General features: G+C 36.0%; 4 protein-coding genes across 7 annotated transcripts; 2 read left to right on the forward strand and 2 right to left on the reverse strand.

Annotated features, from left to right (window-relative positions):
- The first annotated feature begins 518 nt into the window (after nt 1–518).
- Nucleotides 519–4,360, forward strand: Sugb (Sugar baby transporter). 2 transcript variants are annotated; one of them, XM_083056143.1, is made up of 10 exons: nt 519–1,141; nt 1,434–1,556; nt 1,637–1,995; nt 2,085–2,195; nt 2,268–2,538; nt 2,612–2,808; nt 2,949–3,271; nt 3,363–3,538; nt 3,616–3,815; nt 4,049–4,360. In XM_083056143.1, exons 2-9 carry the CDS (start codon nt 1,493–1,495, stop codon nt 3,789–3,791), a joined length of 1,677 nt encoding a protein of 558 aa, XP_082912269.1. In that variant the 5' UTR covers nt 519–1,141; nt 1,434–1,492; the 3' UTR covers nt 3,792–3,815; nt 4,049–4,360. The 2 variants fall into 2 exon arrangements, with proteins under 2 accessions (XP_082912269.1, XP_082912267.1); XM_083056141.1 differs by having other exon boundaries at nt 625–1,141; nt 3,616–3,783.
- Nucleotides 4,361–4,742: 382 nt separating this feature from the next.
- Nucleotides 4,743–10,374, reverse strand: Tsc1 (tuberous sclerosis 1 protein hamartin). The gene is made up of 15 exons (XM_083056140.1): nt 10,246–10,374; nt 9,517–9,776; nt 9,172–9,437; nt 8,613–8,846; nt 8,336–8,529; nt 8,139–8,251; nt 7,829–8,070; nt 7,417–7,734; nt 7,139–7,336; nt 6,746–7,022; nt 6,434–6,663; nt 6,221–6,346; nt 5,888–6,124; nt 5,641–5,740; nt 4,743–5,562 (listed from the first exon to the last, which is right to left on the reverse strand). The coding sequence occupies exons 2-15, from the start codon at nt 9,617–9,619 to the stop codon at nt 5,042–5,044; spliced, it is 3,159 nt and encodes a 1,052-aa protein (XP_082912266.1). The 5' UTR covers nt 9,620–9,776; nt 10,246–10,374; the 3' UTR covers nt 4,743–5,041.
- Nucleotides 10,375–10,615: 241 nt separating this feature from the next.
- On the forward strand, nt 10,616–14,106 carry Spg7 (SPG7 matrix AAA peptidase subunit, paraplegin). 2 transcript variants are annotated; one of them, XM_083056404.1, is made up of 9 exons: nt 10,616–10,876; nt 11,127–11,414; nt 11,514–11,745; nt 11,828–12,142; nt 12,224–12,392; nt 12,475–12,827; nt 12,908–13,404; nt 13,487–13,612; nt 13,700–14,106. In XM_083056404.1, exons 1-9 carry the CDS (start codon nt 10,718–10,720, stop codon nt 13,868–13,870), a joined length of 2,310 nt encoding a protein of 769 aa, XP_082912530.1. In that variant the 5' UTR covers nt 10,616–10,717; the 3' UTR covers nt 13,871–14,106. The 2 variants fall into 2 exon arrangements, with proteins under 2 accessions (XP_082912530.1, XP_082912531.1); XM_083056405.1 differs by having other exon boundaries at nt 10,771–10,890.
- Nbr (exonuclease mut-7 homolog) lies at nt 14,107–21,890 on the reverse strand. Of its 2 annotated transcripts, none has more exons than XM_083056402.1 (13): nt 21,610–21,890; nt 20,622–20,762; nt 20,023–20,213; nt 19,698–19,936; nt 19,429–19,610; nt 19,122–19,313; nt 18,503–18,700; nt 18,264–18,413; nt 17,731–18,009; nt 17,510–17,658; nt 16,457–17,245; nt 16,187–16,377; nt 14,107–16,090 (listed from the first exon to the last, which is right to left on the reverse strand). In XM_083056402.1, the coding sequence occupies exons 1-13, from the start codon at nt 21,686–21,688 to the stop codon at nt 15,730–15,732; spliced, it is 3,141 nt and encodes a 1,046-aa protein (XP_082912528.1). In that variant the 5' UTR covers nt 21,689–21,890; the 3' UTR covers nt 14,107–15,729. The 2 variants fall into 2 exon arrangements, with proteins under 2 accessions (XP_082912528.1, XP_082912529.1); XM_083056403.1 differs by lacking the exon at nt 21,610–21,890 and adding an exon at nt 21,023–21,462.
- Nucleotides 21,891–22,462: the final 572 nt, after the last annotated feature.

The raw sequence follows: 22,462 nt of genomic DNA on the forward strand, positions 1-22,462 counted from the left end.
GTAAAGTTAATTCTGTGATAAGATTGACATTCGCGTTCTTAACATATGTATGTTGAGAAAAAATTCGATATATTTTTTTGTTCATTAAATAGCGACGATTTATTTACATTTTATTAATGTATATGTATCTATATGTTTATATGTTATATCTTGTTAATATGTATTTCAATTTTCATATATATTTAAAAAAAAAAAAAAAAAGCAAAACCTTGACATATTAAATAAAAATAAAACATGTTTTTTTATGTATTTTTTTTTAACATTTTTAACATTCAGGTTTTACAGGACGAATAAAAAAAGTAAATTCTGAAACAGTATATGTTAAAAGTTAAAAAAGAAAACAGGTTTCTTTTTTCTATTTTTTTATATATATAGAGTATAGAGCACATGCATCTGATTTATTTTAAACGCGCAAAACTAAAAATATAAACCAGTTTTTTGTGTAGCCATTATATAATATTTTTTTTTACACATCTCTAATTCGCAGGACATCGTACTCTTATCCTTTATCGCATATAATTAAAGTTACATCTATATATTGCAGCGGTAATTTTCCAGTATTCTGAAATCTATAATTCACATATATGTTACGTATAATAGATGATAACAGACACGGAACAGGCAGCCTAGTAACAATAATAATCAGCTGACAGCGACTTTTAATGGGACACGTAATTGAAGAAGAATCTGCAATAAAGATGCAACGTATACATATTTGTACGAAAAACTCGCTATATAATGAGTTTAAATATCCGCGCAATCAAGTGGATCTTTGCGAGGTTCATAAACCGGTTGATATAATCAAGACATATCTATATATGAGATATAAAATCCTACAGATAAAATTGCGTAACGGACTGATAAAAAAAAGACCGCCAAAGTGCCTGTATCTATATTTCTTATCTCTGTCTCGTGATTCATACGATGCTGCAAAGTATACGTGCGCATAAGCAGCTGACAGTGACAGGGTGATAGGATCTCGATTCACGAGTGGCGGATGACGGGTCGGTGAACAAAGTGCAAGAGGGACTCGCGCAAGCGATAGAGAGGGTTTTGGTTAAGCAACATCTCGCGCGTGAGATGGTGAACTTTATTACGTACTCTATTAGCCCGAGATTTGTCAGCACGTTGCGCGTTCGAGGTAAAATTCGCTTCTCCTGGCTCTTTCTTATTTTTCGATAAATGAATGAACGGCTTTACATTTCAAGCGTGCTACATGTAATTCCCACGTTGGTACATACAATGGGCCGTATAACTCGCCGCTTTATATAAATATAATAAAATAAGATAATCGTCCAGTGCTAGTCTTGAAAATATAGAGAACGTTGTTGCGTGAGAATATTTTACGTGACTGAGCGAATTTGTTCCTGATCCAGTTTCAAAACACACGCAATGATGACATTGTTACACAATTTCTTTTTATTTTATTGCAGATAAAAAAAACAGTATAAATCAAGAATATCACTAATTGATCGTACAAACTGCAACAAACATGTTGGAAAACATAAATAAGGAATTGGCGCCTATGAAGTCACATTATTTTCTTTACAATGCTGGTGAGTCTCATTTCTTCGTTTCTATATTTTTATACAAATGTCTCTTGCATTTTGTATTGATTGGTCTCGTTTATTTGCAGCGACTGCACCAATGGTACAATTTTTGCCAACGATTGGAAAGCAATTGGGCTTCTCTGGGACATTAGTCGGCATGATATATACAGTATTACCAATTTCTGGTCTAATTGCGAAACCATTGTTTGGTGGCTTAGCCGACAAATTCAGATTGCATAAGACTTTCTTTTTGATATTCCAAGTTGTTTTGACGATAGCTTTATTCTCTATTTATTTCATTCCTGATGTGGACAGGAGCGCGAGCGTTACTCTTATCTGTAACAATAATATCCCGTTTCTAGAGATTTGTCCACGAAACAAATTCTCACAGAAAACATTGAGTGCCGTAATATTAGAAAATATCCATATTAACTCAGTTTGTCAGGTATGTATGAATTGAATATAATTTTTCATTGCATGCATTATTCTTTTGTATTAAAAGTATGTAATAAAAGTTAAAACATTCCTTTATAGTTATCCTGCGAAGGAGTACCTCATGGTTACATAGAGTTATCTGGCAGGAATGTTTCGATGAACAGCACATTTGATTTTAGTGCGCAATTTGATATATATCAAGACTTACTCGTAAGAGAAACTTTGTTGAAACGTTGTTTTGGAGAAATGACATTAATAATATTGTCGAAAAATTATTTACAGACGAACGACTGCGTAGATGTAAAGGTACATACGTTTCTGGATGGTGTCACACATGTTCCAGTATGCGGAAAGCAATTGGAAACCAACTGCATGGCAACCTGTCACAACAACAGTGCATTTAATCATCTTTTACAAGAGGCCAAGGATTCGCACAGCGATACAAAACAATCTACTTACCAGTTCCATCTATTTTTGTGGGCAGCCATAATAAGTTGGATCGGAATGGCCGTTGTGGTCAGCATAGGAGATGCCATCTGTTTCGATCTTCTTGGTTTGTATTCATAACATCGCATAAATAATACTGATTTTGTGAAATGGCTTCTTTCTTATATCGTATACTTCAGGTTACGAGAGGAGGAACGATTACGGGAAGCAGAAGATGTGGGGCAGCATCGGTTTCGGCTGGTTTGGTATAGGCGCAGGCTACCTGGTGGACCTTTGGAGCCAAGGACAGTACGAAAAAGACTACACTTGTATATTTTACATTATGCTGATAGCTATGTTGGCCGATATCCTTGTAGTATCTCTGACATTGAGAAAGGTACAAGAGTCTTAAATATATTTAGTTACACGATTAAATTAAAATTAAGATAATGCAGAAGAGAGAGAGTTTGGTATACTTCTTACTTATCAAAAGAATCCGAAATTGGCAGGTAATGGGAGAAAGCAGTATCGTTACAGAAAAATCCAGAATGCTCTACGGATGAACCGTCACTATTGCGGGAGCTATTGAGCGTTGTCAAAGAAGGGAGAGTATTGGTGTTTGCCTGGTGGTGCATAGGCGCCGGGATGTGTACGGCGGTCATTTGGAACTTTCTGTTTTGGTACAGCGAAGACCTAGCGACCAGCTCTCACATTGCGTGGATTAAGACTCTGCAGGGTCTTATGACCGGCGTTCAGTGTTTCTTGGGAGAATTGCCCTTCAACTTTGTATCAGGCAGCGTATTGAAGAAACTCGGCCACATGAACGTCATGAGTCTCGTGTTGCTCGTTTATGCAATCAGGTGAGTAATTAAAATATCTTGATATCTTATTACGTATAATTTATTATTTGTACATTGTGCTATGATAAAAATATCGATGTAATTGTCGCAGATTTATGGCATACAGCATTATATCAAATCCTTGGCTGTTTTTAATTCTTGAATTGCTCCATGGACCCTCGTTTGGTCTATGTTGGCCAACAATGGTGTCTTATGGTGATAAAGTGACACCATCTGGTACCAAAGCTACTATGCAAGGCTTTGTCGGTGCCATCTTCGAAGGAATTGGTGAGTCATTAGTCATCCATATCGTGTAAAATTGTCTTTTTTTAATATGCCTGAGCGTAATTCTTTTATCATTTTAGGAGTGGCAAGTGGTAGCTTCATATGTGGTTGGTTGATGGACACATTTGGAGGTGTTACACTACTAAGAACGTTCTCAGTAGGTGCACTCATATGGTTGAGCATATTTTGGTTGCTGGAACTCTTACTAAGGAAGATGAAAGCCAATCCATTATTTCAAGGCCATAGTCGTGAGTAACGATTATGTGGATTATATAACAAAGTATATAAAGAGTTGGCACATTATTTTAGCCCGAGATTCATAATTAAAACATATTGTATTGTGTTCATAAATATTTTAAAAAGTTAGAAAAAACAATACAAAATTATGAATTTTGGGAATATTCTATATATCGCATGTGTTAAAAATAAATTTGCACTTTGATTAATACTTCTTATATCCATTTTTCTCTCTTGCATATTTCATGATGGTTTTCCTGTTTTCTTTTTTTTCAGATTTAGCGAATTACGCCAATCCAGATGATGCTATTCTTATGACGATAAGTCAAGAATTGCAAACCTATTAACAGAGAAATTTTATGTGGGACGAAAATATTATTGCACAGTTGAAAAGCTGAGCAAAATTAATCTTTCACTGCATATGCACTGCATGCTGAAAGAAATATTTGTCTTGTCGTGATATTTTGTCTTTTTATAATATTCACAAGAAAATTTAATATATTATTCAGTATTATATGTCATAAGTGTAAATTATATCGCGCACACATACGATATCATCTTTATTGTAATATATATTTTTCTAGATTATGTTTTTCGTTTATTTACCTTTGTGTTTTCACATGATGCCAAAGATAACGAAACTTAAAATTTTTGCCGAGATAAAAGTATCACAAGTTGATAGTTTTGTATGTGTACGGAATATAAGAACGTAAATTGTAAAATTAATAACGCGTATCGTGTGATAAACGTTTAGATATTTTGAATATTGAAATTATCGACAATTTCATCACATTGGTTTCTCATTATTTATATGGAATCCCTATTCAGAAAAATGGTCAATTTGCAGCACCTTTAGAAAAATGTAGGTAATGAAAAGAGCAATGAAGATTGAAAAACTACAAGAAAAATTTTATCTGCATAATATAATCAAGAGAGAGAAAAAGAAAAAAATTAAAATTATCAAAACTAGTCAGCAAAATATCTCAACCATTTATTTTCATCGTGAATCCATTTTCCAAGAGCGGAGATATACCGAATAACAAATTGTTATAGAGCGTGCCTGTTCGATCGCAATCAGTCGAGTTAGCAACTTTCTTCCGAATCTCGCCTAAAATCTATCGATAAAAAGCTACAAATAACTTTTCTCGTACTGTTCGTACCGCAACATTATTCCAGTGTAAGTCGCAACGTATATAATCTTTGTAAATCCCCTCGCTTTTATCGAGATACGAGATATACAAAACTGTTTATGCCTTATTCCAGCAGCATTTAGTCTTGTTTTGGCATCGATAATCGTTGAGTGAGGGAGCGCGATGGCGAAGTGGCTCGAGCACTACTCGACGGTTCTATCATAGCTTGCAGATTGGAGATCTCGCCTGTCGCGGTCTCGCAACAATCGTTCATGATAATCCCACCGCCTGGATGGATGAACGCGAGACTACCCTCGCTGGATGAGGCCAGACTGGTCGAGAGAGGCGGCGATCGTTCTTTAGGCGACGCTGAGGAAGCGGGATTAGCCATAGGCGAAGCGTTGGAACACGTAGCGGTCTCCAATTTGCCGTGAAGCTCGAGTATACGACCTTCCAGTAGCAGATTGATCTCCACCTGCGCCCGATATTTTGATTCGACGGCCTCCAACTCGAACGCGTGTTGCTCCTTCGTTTCTTGCAAGAGTCGTTGCACATCCAGCAGCTGCGTCTCCTTGCGCGCCTCTTTATTTTCTAACTCGCTCAGACGCGCCTTCAGCGCTTCCAAGTGCGATGTTCGCGATTCCAATTGTCGCCGAATATCTACAAAAAAATTCGATAAACTTATGTAATTTGTATCTGGCGTTTTAATTTTTTCTATTTCCACATTCGGACGCTTACTGTTCAATTCTTCCGTATAGGACTTTTGAATCTGCGCCGCTTCTTGTTTAATAACCGTCGGTGAGAGAGTACTTGTATTTTCTTCGAGTCTTAATTGCACCTGTGCAAAAATAAGAGAGATGTGTTCAAATTATATCCTGTATAATGTACATTAATATCGATCTTTTATATATAATTCGACTTAAATTTTTAATAACTAATTCACATTTTGCTAAAATAATTTTCTAAATTCGAAATTTGTGCATACCTCTCCTAAAAGCACGAATTTTTTCTGCATAATATCCAGAGTGCGCTCCAATTCTTTACCACGATCCGCAGCCTTTAGAGCTGCTTTTAATTGATGCCCCGCAGTGAATAGTTCCGCCTCGGTAGAACGAAGTTGTTGCTGTATTTCAGCCGCCTTTTTCTGCTCGCTTTTCAATTCCAATTCAAGACACTCTAAACGTTCCTTGAACGCGTGGCTCTGTCGTTGTTCCTCGACGCACTGTACACATAACGAAAGTAAATTAGTCTTTCAATCTTGTATAATTTCTTGCAGTATCATAAAAATGAACTGGATATATATTTGAAAAAGTCATACTTTAGTTTGCCAATGGTGCACCGTTTCTTTGTATTGTTCCTCAGCTTGGTGCGCTTCCTTTTTATTATGTTCCAGTTGCGCTTTCAATGTTTCCACTTCTCTTTCCACCATTTTTAATCGATCGGTCTACAAAGAAACAAATAATATCAAATTTATTAATTGCGCGTAGAGAATTTGATAAATGTTATTGCACGAAAAGAATTCTGAACGGACCAAAGCAAGATTATTCTCCTCCGAAGCTCGCAAGTCCCTCGATTTACCGAGCAAACGTCGATTACGTTCTGCATGGACTTCTCGTCTTTGCCTTTCAAACTGTAGTTGCATTTGCATTAATTGAAGTAATTGATTGGCGCAGCTTGGATCTATGCCATCATCGTCTCCTCCGTCCTCTTCCACATCCTCGTCTCCTTTCTTCTTTTGCCTCTGCCTGGTACCGTTTGTTTCTGTAAAAAAGCTGGTGTTTCACTTTGCTTGTCAGAAATACTCTCATCCTTACACGTTATATGTATGTTATTTTATATTTACTCGTTTTGCTAGAGAAGCTATTCACTCTTGTACAAGTCTCGATATACCGATCGAGCATGCTGATTGGTGACAGTCTTGAGTCGGAACCTTCCTGGCTAAAGTTTTGGCTATTCTGATCTAACAGTCCCAAGAACAGATATTCGTACGGAAATAGCTCGCACGTTTGAATGCTGACATCCTCGCGTTTGGTCGTCCCTATTAATTTGGGTTGATCTGTTACGTCTTCGCTACATTTTTTCTGCATTTCCATATCCGGACAAGATTTAGAATGCCGAATCTGCGTGACAGAACGTAAGCATTTTTTTCAATCAATTATAATTGTTAAGATGCAAATACAGTTGTATTGTTCGGTGATCTTTAGGGAAATTTTTCCGAGTTCTTTTATACTCTCACCTTGTGCGCTACATTTGAATCTGAGTCCTCCGACGAGAAATGACGTTGAGAATACAGTCGAAGTTTATAAATCTTTTGCGATATCGAATCAGTTAAAGCGCTAACTGTATTCTTCTCATTTCGTGCTTCGGACTTCAGTTCGACGTATTTTGGCATTTCAATTGTTCCATTTCCATGTGAACTAACTATCTCCAGTATCTGTATTACAAAATTATATATAAATTTCTATTTAGTTTTTTTATTCGATACAGAAAATCCATCAGATAAATTGGAATTACCTCTTGATCTTCTTGCTCAGAATCATTCTTCCCGTTTTGACTTATCGCCATTTCTAAGAGCCTTCCACTTTCTTCGCTATTGCTCACTAATTTTTGCGGCAGTTGTAAAACACTTTGTCTATCGCTCATAATCTTATTTAGCCTATTCGACAGAAATCCATGCGTACTTCCTGCGATATCCATGCTTCTCATTGCAGAAGAAGAATTTATGGAAGTGGGTGTTGATGGCCGAGAAGATGCACTGTTGCTCAATGCATTTAGAGCACGAACTGCGCCAGATGTCAAAGGCGCTTGTCTCGTTGTTAATTTTCGTAGATCCTGCATAAGATGACAGAAAATGATAAGATGTAAGAAATATTTCTCTCTCTTTTTTTTTTGAGAACGCGCGTATAATCAGATTATTTCCATATACCTTAACAGGAGTCGTTTCAGGAGTAGCTTCGATAGCAGCCTCAGGCGGTGAAGTACCACTTCTATTGTTGTTAGGCGTCGGTGGGGCAGAACGTGGCTCGTGGGATGTATTTTGAAACGACGGACTATGCGGTGGCACCGCCATACTGGGTGACCAGAACTTATCATCTTCCCCATTACTTATCTCCACAGTTGTTACTCCGCCACAGATGTTTATCGGCGCGCAAGTAATGGAAGATTGATCTGCATAGATAAATATATACATAAATAAAACATAATTTTTTTTTAGACACGAAGATGATAATGCTGACCTAGAGGTGGAGTGCACCGAGCATTAACTACGCTTAAAATTTCCTCTCGACATTTGTCTAATGTAAAACGGCCACATTCTATCACGATATCGTGATGTTCCATCTTTTTCCATCTATTAAACGGAACAAAAATAACGACTTAGACACATTGCATAACATGAGGTATATTATTTCTCATATATAGCGAATATGTATACCTAGTGGCTGAAATTTCTGCATCCTTGGATGCTGTAACAAGCAAAGGATGCATACGCACGGAATCCAACATGGGTCTAATAGTATGAGTAAACGTAACCAATTGATCGCGTTGTATGTATTGTTGCTTCAGGTATGATATAAAATTGCAAGGATACATTGCATACAGTCTATGAAATAAGCTGTATAATCCTACCTACAATGGTGGGGTAATAAGTGAAATTTTGTTAGCTTGTCAATATATCTTATTTATGTTATGTACGACTGTTAAATATTCACCTGCAAATGTATGAGGTACAAATGGTCCTTGTCGATGACATTCGGTACTGTAGTGGTCGAAGTAAAAGGGGTAGAAGGGGAAAGTAAAGATGACTGATAATAATAATAAGAGGCCAAGCGGCCGAATACCTCAAATATTTCTGGTAGATATGGCCCTAGGGCGGCAGGTAACATTGGTAACAACATTACTAACAAAAGTAGGGCACTCATAAGTGGTAATATATCTGCCTCCACCTTGAAAAATACAGTCTTGCAAAATTATCTATCTATCTAATTCTTTCCAATATTTATAAAGTTATTTCTAGAAATAAATCTTAAATATTATATGGTTTAATATTTAAATTTAATTTTAACTGTGCATCAAGTATCATATAACAAATAATCATATAAAACAGTTATGTATATATTAATTATAAATAAATTATACATGTTTGAAACGATTCGTAACAATAACTAAAGGCACATGTGGAGTTGACAAATCAATGAAAAATAAAATTAATGCATATATGTTTATATGTACCTATAAAGAAAAAAAAGGGAAAAAGAGATATATTATTACCTTAAGTAATTTAAGTAGATCTCTGAATAAAGCATGATTGGCTAGCTTGTACAACCAAGTAGGTTGACGTCTAGCTATATGGCCGAGCATTGTGAGTGCCTGTATTCTCTGTCCGCTATTACCAGATTTCGAAAGAATGTCTGATAAACGATCCAATAGATGCTTGTCGTGCGGATCTCGAACTCCTGCTAATACTTCGGCAGTCCTCAAGGAATTTGTGGAGAGATAATAATCGAATAATCCATTTACCAACCAATTGTCCTTTGCTGCAAATGTAATTCAAGTAGTTGAGAGCAAGTACTATGTAATTACTCCAACATGATAAAATGTGCGCATATTACTCACTGCATAAGAAATGATCGTGGAATACTTTCTTGATCTCCTCCACCTCTCCGAGTTTATTGGATTCGAGCAGATGGAACAGCTCGGCAGCAGCACTGACACTCATTTCGACAGTGGTTTTCAATGGTGGCTCGGTTCGAAAGGTGCTATTCTATCATGATCCTTCGATCAGGCGGTAGAAATCGGTCTGATAACGTCGCTTCGAGGCATCCGCCGCCTATCATGCAAGACAGGCATTGTATGGAGTGATGATGCTAAAGTACCTACCGCAGAGAGAATAAAAATTATATATATATATATATATATATATATATATAAAAAAAAACACAAAATCTAGCAGATGGCCAAAATATCAGAAGACAATCCTAATTCACCGTATTTTCGTAACGATATTTTAACGGAGTATTCGGGCGGGGGGGAACCAAATATCAATCGCGAGACTCGAAAAGCGAGCGAGGTAATCGTGTCTAGGGCAGGAACGATGATCGCGCGAATCGCCGTCGAATTTACACAACGAACTGTCACCGTGCAAATTCCGTCTCTTCCTCGGTACAAGACGGAAAAGAGTGTTATGGGGTCTCACGGTGTAACCGCAAAACTGTCATTCGCGTTGACGACCGGTCGGACGATGATCCTCGCGAAACTCCACGGAACGCGCTCGTCCAAGTGTCAAATAATTGGGTCGTGAATTCACACGTATCTGAAGAGGAATTATTAACAGAATAAACTCACCCGAATCTCATCGAGTATCTCGAGCAGATTTCCGTGGGTCCTATGGCGGCTGGCGAGTACGACGGGGGGCTGAAGGGAGGGGGGAAACTTCCATACATCTCTTTCCTCTGGGCAGCTTCGGCGCTGCCATCTGGCCGTTGCGTGTCGGGCATTAATTTTTCAATATACCTAGATGGGATTCCGTTCGTTCGCAATGGAATTGTCTCACCGCCAACGACGATCGGTGCTTCTAGGGTTTTTCCCTAGACCGACCAATCAGGAGGCTCCGTAGGCATCAGCTGTTTCGCCGGTCTCGGCTGTCAGGAGGAGCCGATGACAGCGGGAGAGTCGCATCGCTATACATACGTATACGTATGTAGTTTCGGGGCAAGTATCATATGCGATCGCGATCGGATCATATGATTCGCACACACGCGCGAATTGCGCTACACGCGCGAGTTTGTTTGCGATTTGAGCTTCGAAATCTGAAATTATGCAGAGTCTGACCAAGTGCTCGAGGCGGCACTATGTTGCGTCCAGCCGGATATTTCATTTCCCACCGAAGAACATTTATCTCCCGAGGGAGAGGATCCTGCTCGACGTCAAGCACTCGATTTGCCCGCATAGGTTATCTCTCCCCTTGTCTTATCACGCAAGTATCCTCTGGTTTGTGACACCTTCTTCCGACTCCTATTCACATTTCGTATTTAATTAGATTAACTTTTGATTAAAACTAACTTTTGATTAAAGTTTAACAGCAATTAATTTTTTATTAAGCTTAATTAATAAGATTAATTTTTATTAATTCATAATATATCCCTCTGTATATAATGTATTGATGAATTGAATGGTAATTATATTTTACAAGGAAATGTCATCGATGTAAGTGTGTTTGTTTTCAGGTCTACAAGAAGATACGTAAGGAATTTCACGCCATACAAACTGCACTCTTGCGCGGCAGCAGGTTTACCCTTGCCCCGAGATTCGATAATGTCAGATATTTTAACACAACGTGTAGTAGGTCCAATAAGCAATCTTCAAAGGAATCGAATCCTGAAAAAAATGACAAACAGCCTGATAACGATGAACAGATGAAAGCGTTTCTTCGTAAGCTCTCTATGTGCTTTATATTGTTATATGTTTTCTTAGTCGCATTGAAGTATCAGATAGACACATCAAGAAGTACAGAAGTGAGTTTTTGTCGACTGCTGTTTTACACAGAAATCATTACAAATTGAAGATGCGAGATTTTTATTTACTACTTGTTTGTAAGCAATGTTTGCGAATAGCCTGCAGCTTCCGTCTCCTGGAATGAATTTGTGTATCATATGCTGAGCAAAGGAGAAGTTGAGGCGATTATTGTGAACCCCACTATCGATTATGTTATAATCGTGGTACACGAGGGTGCCATTATCAAGGGAAGGAGGAGTCCGTATAAAAGATATCACATGGTTGTGCCAAACATTGAAAATTTCGAAGAAAAGTTGAGGAAGGTGGAGAAAGATCTTGGCATAAAGGCTGGTGGGTAAAATCAATTTGCAATGTGGTAATAAGCAGTGTACATTGGAGATTCCATCTTTTATATTTTTAAAAAATTTTTTAGGTCAAGAAGTACAAGTGATTTACGAAAGAAAAGTAGGATACTTAGCGATCGGCCTAAGTCTCTTGCTTTTCTCACTGGTGGCTTTCGGTATCTTCACTTTCGTGAGAAAACGTTTCTCTTTCAAACCCTTTGAGATTATTTCGCAGATGAAACAAGCGAAATTCACGTTGGTCGAACCGTTAATGGGAAAGGGTAAGGGTGTACACTTTTCAGATGTAGCAGGATTGAGGGAAGCTAAGATAGAAGTGATGGAATTTGTCGATTATCTCAAACATCCAGAACGTTACAAGATACTTGGCGCCAAAGTGCCACAAGGTATGCCTATATGTATATGGAAAATTATCAACATTTCTTAGTTTATACTATAAAATCGGACATGTGTAATTGCATTTTCAGGCGCCTTGCTTCTGGGACCTCCTGGTTGCGGTAAAACATTATTAGCTAAAGCTGTGGCGACCGAGGCAAGTGTTCCCTTCCTATCCATGAATGGCTGTGAATTTATCGAAGTTTTCGGTGGTTTGGGTGCGGCTCGAGTTAGAGATCTATTCAAAGAGGCGAAAAAAAGGTTTGATGCTCTATTGTGTATTTTTTTTAATATATGTATTTTAATAATATTAATATTTGCGCCTTAATAAAACTTTCCATAGAGCACCGAGTATCATATACATCGACGAAATTGATGCAATTGGCAGAAAACGTTCAGACAGCTCGCTCGGAATTTCCAACAGCGAGTCTGAACGAACGTTGAATCAGCTTTTAGTAGAAATGGACGGAATGATAGCGAAGGAGGATGTTATTATATTGGCTTCAACGAACAGGGCGGATGTATTGGATAAGGCGTTACTGAGACCTGGCAGATTCGACAGACACATCTTGATCGATCTTCCTACTTTAGAGGAGAGACAACAAATCTTCGAGACTCATCTCAAGAAGATATCTTTACGAAGCGACCCTTCAAAATATTCGGGATACCTGGCTTACCTTACACCTGGATTCAGCGGTATTCTTTTAAATCGATTCAACGGACAATGTTTTATTAAAAAACTTTGCCAGTTATATATAAAATTTTTTTCTTTCCAGGCGCTGATATCGCGAACGTTTGCAACGAAGCAGCATTACACGCCGCGAGAGATAAGAAAAAACAGGTCGACAGCAGCGATCTCATGTACGCGGTCGACAGAACGATCGGTGGCATAACGAAAAGAAACAATCCGTTGACTCCGTCTACGAAACGTGTCGTCGCCTACCACGAGGCCGGTCACGCGCTAGTGGGCTGGTTGCTGGAACACACAGACGCGTTGCTCAAAGTGACGATAGTCCCACGAACCAATCTCAGTCTGGGATTTGCACAATACACTCAATCTGATCAGAAACTCCACAGCGGAGAGGAACTCTTCGAACGAATGTGTATGATGCTGGGCGGTCGAGTAGCGGAATACATAACGTTCGACAAGATCTCGACGGGCGCCGAGAACGACTTGAAGAAAGTGACGAAAACAGCGTACCTTCAGGTCCAACAATTTGGAATGAGTCCGGCCGTGGGTTTAGTTTCTTTCAATGAAGAGGTCACCGACCCGGTACGTGTATGAAACAATAACTTCGCAAGTCATTTGTCGCGTTTAAGAGCAATGTGTGTATACAATGTCCTTCCTCTTCTAGAAAAATAAAAAACCATATAGTAAAAAATTGGCGAATCTAATGGATGCGGAAGTGAGGAGAATAATAGGAGAAGCATACGAACGAACCCGACAATTGCTTCTGGATAACAAAGATAAATTGGATAAAGTATGTATATTTTATCAAAGTATATATGCTTGGAGTTATATAGGTGTATTATTTCACGGTATATAAAATATTTCTATCGACTTCCAGCTCGCGGAAGCTCTATTAGAAAAGGAAACGTTGACATATGATGACGTGGAAAAGTTAATCGGGCCGCCGCCGTTTGGGAAGAAGCGACTTGTAGAACCAGCAGAATTTGAAAAATCTGATCCAGCTAGAGAATCCCCGTCGATAGACGAGAGCAACAGTATAGTAAAATAATAGATTAAAAATGTTTTGTAGATATTTATATTGTATAAAGGAAGGTTGGTATGAGATATAAAACGTCAATATTGAAAACTTTGATTTTTCTCGTAAATTATTTGAAATACATATTTGTAAATGTTTTTATCAATATACTCATACATACCATATTTCCAATCTATGTACATCTTATATTATCATATTCATTATTATGTTAACTTAGATTGGAATAGGAATAAACAAAATTACACGAATGGAAGAAGTATAGCTTTTATTTCGACATTTAAGTAAAAACACACAAAAATTTGCTAAGACGCGCAGCCTGTGAAAAATATATAAAATTTAAATTTAAAAATTTGTTAAATTTAGAATGCATCACAATGTATACTTTTTTTTTATTTTGTTAACATTTATCTTTTTTTTTTCAATATAAAATAGATACGCGTTTTTCTATGTAAATATATTAGTTATATGAATAATTAAAATATATATTTTAAAAAATCAGAATAACATTATCTCTTGTACTCTATGGGCATCTTTGCTTTTTTGTTACAAAGATATTTGTCTTTTTCGTTACAAAGATAGTTGCAAGAATACAAATGTGCAACGAAGTTGATACATTGAGTACTTGGCATACATGCATTTGATTCGCTCATTAATGGAAGAGAATATCATGCAATCTCAAATATGCAGTCATCATATATCAGGAATTACATCACGCAATACAATTGTGTTTGTGGTCCTCATCAATCAATAATCAATCTGCATCTTAAATCTCGTTATCGATTTTAAAAATGATAGAAATCTAATAAACTTTTTAGATTGTTTAACAACCTATGCTAATGACAGCGGCGATTATAATATTTTATATAATATTAATTTAATTATAACAGAGTAACTTAAAGAAAAATCTATGGCATTGTAACTATTATACGATATACAAATCGATTTTATCAGATTAAGATTATATTATTTATGCCGCGATTTCACTCTGTAATACATATACTATATATTACATAGTATATCTATACTATATAATATGTAGTATATATAATTTAGAGTGTGTATACATAGTATATATATATATGTATATATTTAAAATGAATTAAAATCAATAAAATATAAGATGTCTTAAAAATACAAGAAAGAACGGTAACGATATATCGACAAAGAATATATATATGTTTGTTTACGTCGCAAATATTAATACGATCAGATGTGTAGCGCTTTAAGGCTCCTGGGTGCTCACCGCGGCCATATTGGATTGTGACGTCAGAGGCGAGAAAGCACACGCTGAAAATTCTTAGATGCCATTTTTTAATGAAAAGATATTTCGATTAAACAGCACTTCAGATGGCTTTAGCACACTCTTAAAAAACCCCGAAAACTATCCTTTTCCCTTTATAATCAATCAACATCTGTAAAATGATTGAGATATCAGACTTTGACATGCGGAATGACTGCGCATGTGCAAAGACCAGACGGACTGGGCTTCATAATATTACATTTTACAGCTGTTGATTGATTATATAAAGGGGAAAGGATAGTTTTCGGGATTTTTTATGAGTGTGCTAAAGCCATCTGAAGTGCTGTTTCATCGAAATATTTTTTTATTTCGAAATGGCATCTAAGAAATTTTAGCGTGTGTTTTCTCGCCTCTGACGTCACGATTTCGACATGGTCGGCAAGGAGCCGGGAGCCTTAATAAGCGTGACAATATCACATACTCGATATTGGCGCCGCGTAAATTCTAGGAACAATTATTACTCGAAGTTTTTCAAACTATGGACCATTTTGATTCTTTTTCTGCCCTTTGTCTTAATTCTTTGAGCAGGAATCTTCGAGTTTTTTTTTTGTATCACATTTAATGTTAATACTTACTGCATCAAAGATTTAATGATTAAATCTGTGATAACACCGTTTAGAGCTCGCTCCAAGTGCGAACCATCCCAATATATCTTGCCGCAGTGCTCGCAGATATAAAAGACCTGTACATTCTTCAGTACATTCAGTGGAACCTTGTCGATTTGTATTCGCATTTGGTATCTCGTTGTACATGTGGCGACGTCGATAGTGTCTACGGACAGACGCCAGGTGCGATGCTCGCTGTTTGTGAAATAATTGTTCGGATTCCGGGCGAGTTCGAAATCGTCGCTCGAGCTATCGTCGTCAATGCCTGCGCCGTTGGCTTGATTGGGCAGCACTCGATAATTGTTCTTTCTTATAATTTTTACGAAGCTGAAACGCGAAAACAAAATCGTCGCTTTTGTTATATATCATATAAAATTGAAAGAGGGAGAAAAGATTGTAAACAACAAATCGAAAATAGCATACCTTTGCACAAGATCGTCCATTAATTGCTTCGGGACTTTGACGAATTCGTCGCAATTACAAATTTGACATCGGCTGAAAATGTCATTCTGTGTGACAACGATACTGAAATGACGTAGGACTTCGCGCAATTGATTGTCAGGGGTGTCGGCCATTATCCTGTAGCAGTTCTCCAGTGGTAGATACTGCTTGAACTGCAATATATAATAAAACAGTTGTAATAGGTGATGATACATTAACAGGCTATGACAAACATAGTAAAGCGGATCTTACTCTTTCGCAGTTTTTATTACGCGTCAACAGAATCCTGTTTTCACGCATTGCCAATCTGGCGGAATCGTCTCCACCCTGATCAAACAAGACGTGTACGCAGTCTACGCCGCACATCCGTAATTTGCTGCTCAAGCCGCCCAACATCGAGTCGCATACAACGCGCCACGTATGCGCGGCGACCGGGTTCTCGTGATGTTGCCGTTGCACTCTGGGTTCATTCATGCCAAACTTGTCCCGAAATCTACTCTGAACATCCTCCCGTCTACCGACCTGTTTGTCGTATTTATTATAATTATCGCGTCTACTTTGATTACCATATCTGTTCGGGTGATCGTGTCTATTATGATTCTCGTGGTTGTCGAATCTATTATAATTCTCGTAGTTATCATATCTCTTTTGATTCTCGTATTTTTCATCGTTAGCTGCTCGCATCATTCCAAGGTGTGCATATCTGTTCTGATTGTAATTATCGTAATCGTCACATTTCCTTTGGTTACTACTCACTCCTTTGGTCCTTGAGTTATCATTAGTTATCCGAATTACTCCAAGACGTGCGCATCTGTCCCGATTCTGATTATCATGATTGTTATATCTTTTTTGGTTATTGTGTCTTCCATCATTAGCTACTTTAAGTATTCCAACATTTGCAGATTTATTCTGCTTATGATATCCCTGTTTGGGCGCAGGTTTGTATTTAGGCGCTGTTTCGTACTTTGGTGAAGCTCCTGTTTTCGCGCGATAATTCTCGTTGCCTCTATCAGGCATTGTTGGATTTGAATACGTAGGTTTCTGTAAAATAGTTTGATGTCTTGATACATATAATACATACACATAAGGAGTACATAACTGAATCAATATGTATATAGTATTTTAAACAATATTTATTCTCATATAAATAATCACATAATAGCACATCCAAAGTGCATCTGTCTGTTACATATATATAAAAATTACAAAAATATACAATGTCTTCTTTCAGCAAAAAACGTTGTCTATTGTCTATTATATTTAAAAAAAAAAAACAATATTAAAATAATTTTCTGTAATTTATACCTTATGTGTGGTTTTATTCATACTAGGTTTTTTATGTGCCTGTGGAATATGCTGTATTTCAGCACAAATATCTTCAAACGGTATATCCATATCTGCTGAATAATCCGCTAGTACTTTATATATTTCCAATAAACAATAAGCATCCAATGCTGTTATATAAAACATATATATATTAATTACATGGAAATGCATTACATAATTAGAAAAGAGAGATTACCAACCAGCATATATTATTTGACTTTCCCTAAGAGGTCTTAGCTCCCAATTTGAGAACTGATTAGACTTGTCCAATCTTTGTCCAAAACATAATTCCACAAGTTTACTTAAACTCTTGTTCGTGAAGTTTGGGTCACCCTTGTACGGAAAAATAAAGTTGTAATCTTCCGTTAATTTTCTCCATAAAATCATCAAATCGAGATATCCTTGGCCATGTGTTTTAGTGGACGATAGTATAGGTATACTATTGCGTATCACTGTCATGTCGTGTGCTATTCCAAATCCTGTGATAATGTACATTATGATTTTAATTTTAATACTAATATTTATATTGTTTTTAGTGATCATAAAAATCTATCATATAGTGATATTAATTGTTTGATTTGAATGTCAAATATTTAAAAAAATTATATATATATTTTTTTCTTTTAATATATATATATATTTAAAAAAAATATATGTGTGTGTATTACAGATATATAGCTATATAAAATAATATAGACAAACTACTATTTCAAATATTAGAAAAAGTACTTACCAATTTTAACAATATTTTTATTTCCGAGTAACATAAGACCAAGTTCAGCCCAAAGTTCAGGCAATTCATTACCAAGAGTAGTCACATCCAGGATATAAACATTATCCTCAGTAGCTACTTGGATAAGCGCTAACTCTGGTTGTTTAGTTCCTGTGCATAACAATACATATAAAAAATTCATATGGAAATATATTGTAAATTATTTTATGCTTTTGCTTTGTGTTCTCAAATTTTATTACCAAAACTAGGTTTCCACTCCAAGTCAATTCCAACTACAGTAATATTTCTCAATCCATTATCAAGGAATTCTTCAAATAAACGTCCATTATCCACTACAGTAATGCATTCTCTTGGTAATTTTAAGACATGATAATTTATATTATCTTCAATTGGTTCCCAATTTTCATCTCTACTTGTAGAAGCTCCATCATTTACTCCTATAAAGTATAAAGTAATGAAAAAGATATGCAAGAGCGAGCAATAAAGTATCAGGTGTAGACTCGAATGACTTAATGACAAGATTAATATACATATTTTAAATTTAAGTGTAGGCTAATAAGAACCAAATGGGGAGAAATTAATCTCAATTCTTAATTTCTTGGTATCAAATCAAGGAAAATTGATGCCCTGTGCACAAATAATCAGTTTCAACGAAAATTAATTCTTTCTTGAAACTGACGCACACCATCCGTGTTTGGTTCTTATTAGTCGTTTAAATTATTGAGAGGCTTAAGTTTTAGTTGACAAGATTGATGATCATAGTACAGAAACTTCGAGACTTTTTCTCGTTCGTGAAAACCTACAATATTATAGATATTGCTCAAAACGCAAATGTAAAAACAAATTGTAGAGCATTACCTTGCGCACCTTCTTCTCCTTCTGCATGCACTATCATCCACGGCCATTCCTGTCTAGGTATTTTATATTCCTTTGCCCAATATAAACCTTCTTGTGTATCATTGGTATTAATTAACATAAGAAGTAATTCCCTTTGTAATTTGTCATCATTTCCTATTGCCTCCCTTACCATCTCTCTCCAACTGGCAACATCTGCAATAAAAGAAGCATATAAAAGATTATATATATATATATATATATATATATATATATATATATATAATTTCCACAAGATGACCTTAAATAATTGTAAAAACTGGATACTTACTCAAGCTACCATCTACATAACGTTTATGTATAAGAAACTGCAATGCTCCCTCGTTTCGTTTTGTATTCAAATGTGGACATACATCAGGCGACAAATTGTACTGTTTTATTAGACGTGCAATAAGCTTAGTTATCGGACGAACTTGTGTTAACGATATCTTAACTTCTGGAATATCATTTTCTCTGAAAAGATTCACTTCAATGAAAATCTCGATTAACTAATAATAAGATCAAAATTTTGTATATGTGAATGAATACATAATCACTCACTCGCTAAATCGGTCTAATATGATTTGTACATTTTTTCCTGGTGCTATCAAATTATCTAAATAAGTCGTCAAGGCTTTTTGAACCTCTGGGCAGTCAACTAGAAATTCGTCAACTATTTGTAACTTATTTTGTAATATAAGTGGTAATAACAATATTTCTGGATTCATAAAATGGCTCTGCAATTGTAACATTGCAGCATATTGTGCAGCCTCCTTATATTCTTTCTCTCGTATCATATCCTATAAAAAAAAAAATATATATATATATATACACACATATACATATATGAATATTGTACAAAAATTATTAATTTTTGATGGCATACTTTTATCGTTGGTAAAAACATATCTTTATGTTCCACGAAATCATATATGGTAGACACCTTCTTAATTAGTAGCATTTGTTTCATATTTTTTTGCATTATTAATTTGAAAACTGCTAGTTTCAAATCAGGAACAAGAAATTCCTTATAACCTTCTTTTCTCTCTTCTATCCAATTTGAAAATTCTTCTATCACTGTAACATGAACAAAATAATTTAAGTTTCAAAGAATATACAAAATGCAAAATATATGGTACAAAGTAACAAAGTAATTTAATTTCAAAGGAATCTTAATTTTGAAAAAAAACTTGGAAATATTGTTTCAAATTATTTCAGGAAATAATTTGATAATTATTTACAGAATATATCTCCTTGACTTTGATATATGTTGTACAGATCAAGATAATTAACTTTGATTTTAATCTGCATATTGTTTTTAGAAGATATAACTATCAAGCTCAAAATCATTGGAGGTGTATCTGTGTAATATAAATAAATATGAAATATATTTAATTTATTTTCTATATTATGTAAATGTATTTTGAATAAAGAAATTACAATCATACACATTGCAAAAGGAATTAATAATTGAAAAGTAAAAACCTGCAAATGCAAGAGATTTGCTGTTTGTCATGTGATCAAAGTCAGAGGTGTTGACGAGGATTCTCAGTGTGCTGAGATATGGATTCGGTGCCGTTTCAAAGTAATCCGTTAATGTTTTACTAACACCATCGCACTTCTTCCCTATAATTGATTCAATTATCAATTAATACATGCGTAATTAATGCTTGATTACAAAATCAGGAAAACGAGCTAATTACAAATTGGGTATTGTAAACAAAGTGCATATTCTTTTTCTTTTAATGACATTAATTATTTGAGATCGTTTTAGTCTCTTGATTGGAGATTATCAGCAATTATTAAACAATAAATTTAAAGAATGCTCGTGTCCTTCCATGACCGCAGCAATCTTGGTGCTTGTTGTCGACATTATATAAACTTACAAAAAAATGTTGACAGTGCTCATGTTTGTTGACACATGTAATGTCATGTAATCAACGTTAAGTACTTTCTAATAAACCGTCAGTTATGTTTCAATTTGTATGGTTCTCGGTATCTTTGGATGTGTGCTGAGTCACTTCTTCTTTAAAACTGTAGTTTAAAGAATTTTTCGCTGACATTATATTCCAAACATCCATCGCCATGTAATTCTTTCCTCGGAATCCACTTGCAATCATCTGTCATACAGATTGCTGAAGTCTCAGAAAAACTCGTGCACTCTTTTTTAAATCCACACACAATGTACGTATGTATTTTTATATATGTCAACTATTATATTTTATATTCCACGTCTTTGTCTTATATTTTGTTTAATAGTTGCAGTCGATGGTCCACTGAAGAAAGCGAAATATATACGACATTTATCGAAATAATCAATAAATCTCAGGGTAAGAAAAAGAATCTGCGCTTCGTTTGTCGCGCCTGACGCTTAATTATAATCCACTTTCCTGATTTTGCGGACATCGAGCACGAGAGCCTTCGTGCGTTTTGCGACAAAAAATGGTACGTGGCAAAAAAATCGTGTCCTTACATAGCGCCCACATCCGATGCAGAGTGTCGAGCCATGATTTCGTGGCATCGTCTATAGACGAGAAGAACAATAAATCCATGTCGACGTTGCGATGACGTTGCTTGTTATCGCTTTGACAAGTCGTTGGAATTTTCCTCCTCGTCGACCGGAGATTGTTCTGCCTCGAGAATTTCGCGCGGTTATCGCCTTTCGAAAGACATCCGGAGGAACTCCGACGTCTCGGCAACGGAAACTCGGTGCTCCTCGTGACGCAAGAAACAGTGGAAGAACACGAAGCGAAAGAACGTCACAATTCACAATAGCGCCAACGAGAAAAAAAAAAGGTTGACAAAAATTGACCCGGGACTTTACCTAGCGCTCGTATCGTCTGAAGTTTGCGCCACTTTAAGGCCGTATCACACTAGCGATTGTATCACGAATCACAAGACAGTGATAGATCGCACACTCGTCTTATGACGTCATAATCCCTATTTTGTGGCACATCCATTTGATGTTTTCAGGGTGCTAAAAAAAAAGAGAGAGAGAAATTTTGAAAATAATTATAATTTATTTCGAATTTATTATTGAAATTTTTTCATATCAATATACGAGTCAATTTTTCAAGTATTGAGGATATGCACTCTAGTGAGCACATAACCATAAAGCAAAGTGGATATAGGATATATGATGACTCGTGACTGAGATTTTTTTCATTACTTCGTCTTTATATATTTTCAATTACTTTTTCGATACATATGTGAGTGCGTAAGAATAGTATACGAATCAATCGATCAATAAAACGTAAAACGTAAGATTTAGCATACAATGTGACATTTTTCTGCTGAAAATGGGTTTACAACTACAAATAAAAGAA

This window comes from Prenolepis imparis, unplaced genomic scaffold (genome assembly GCF_030444845.1).
Source record: "Prenolepis imparis isolate NDT839.2.m4 unplaced genomic scaffold, iyPreImpa1.0 SCAF_17, whole genome shotgun sequence".
Taxonomy (NCBI): domain Eukaryota; kingdom Metazoa; phylum Arthropoda; class Insecta; order Hymenoptera; family Formicidae; genus Prenolepis; species Prenolepis imparis.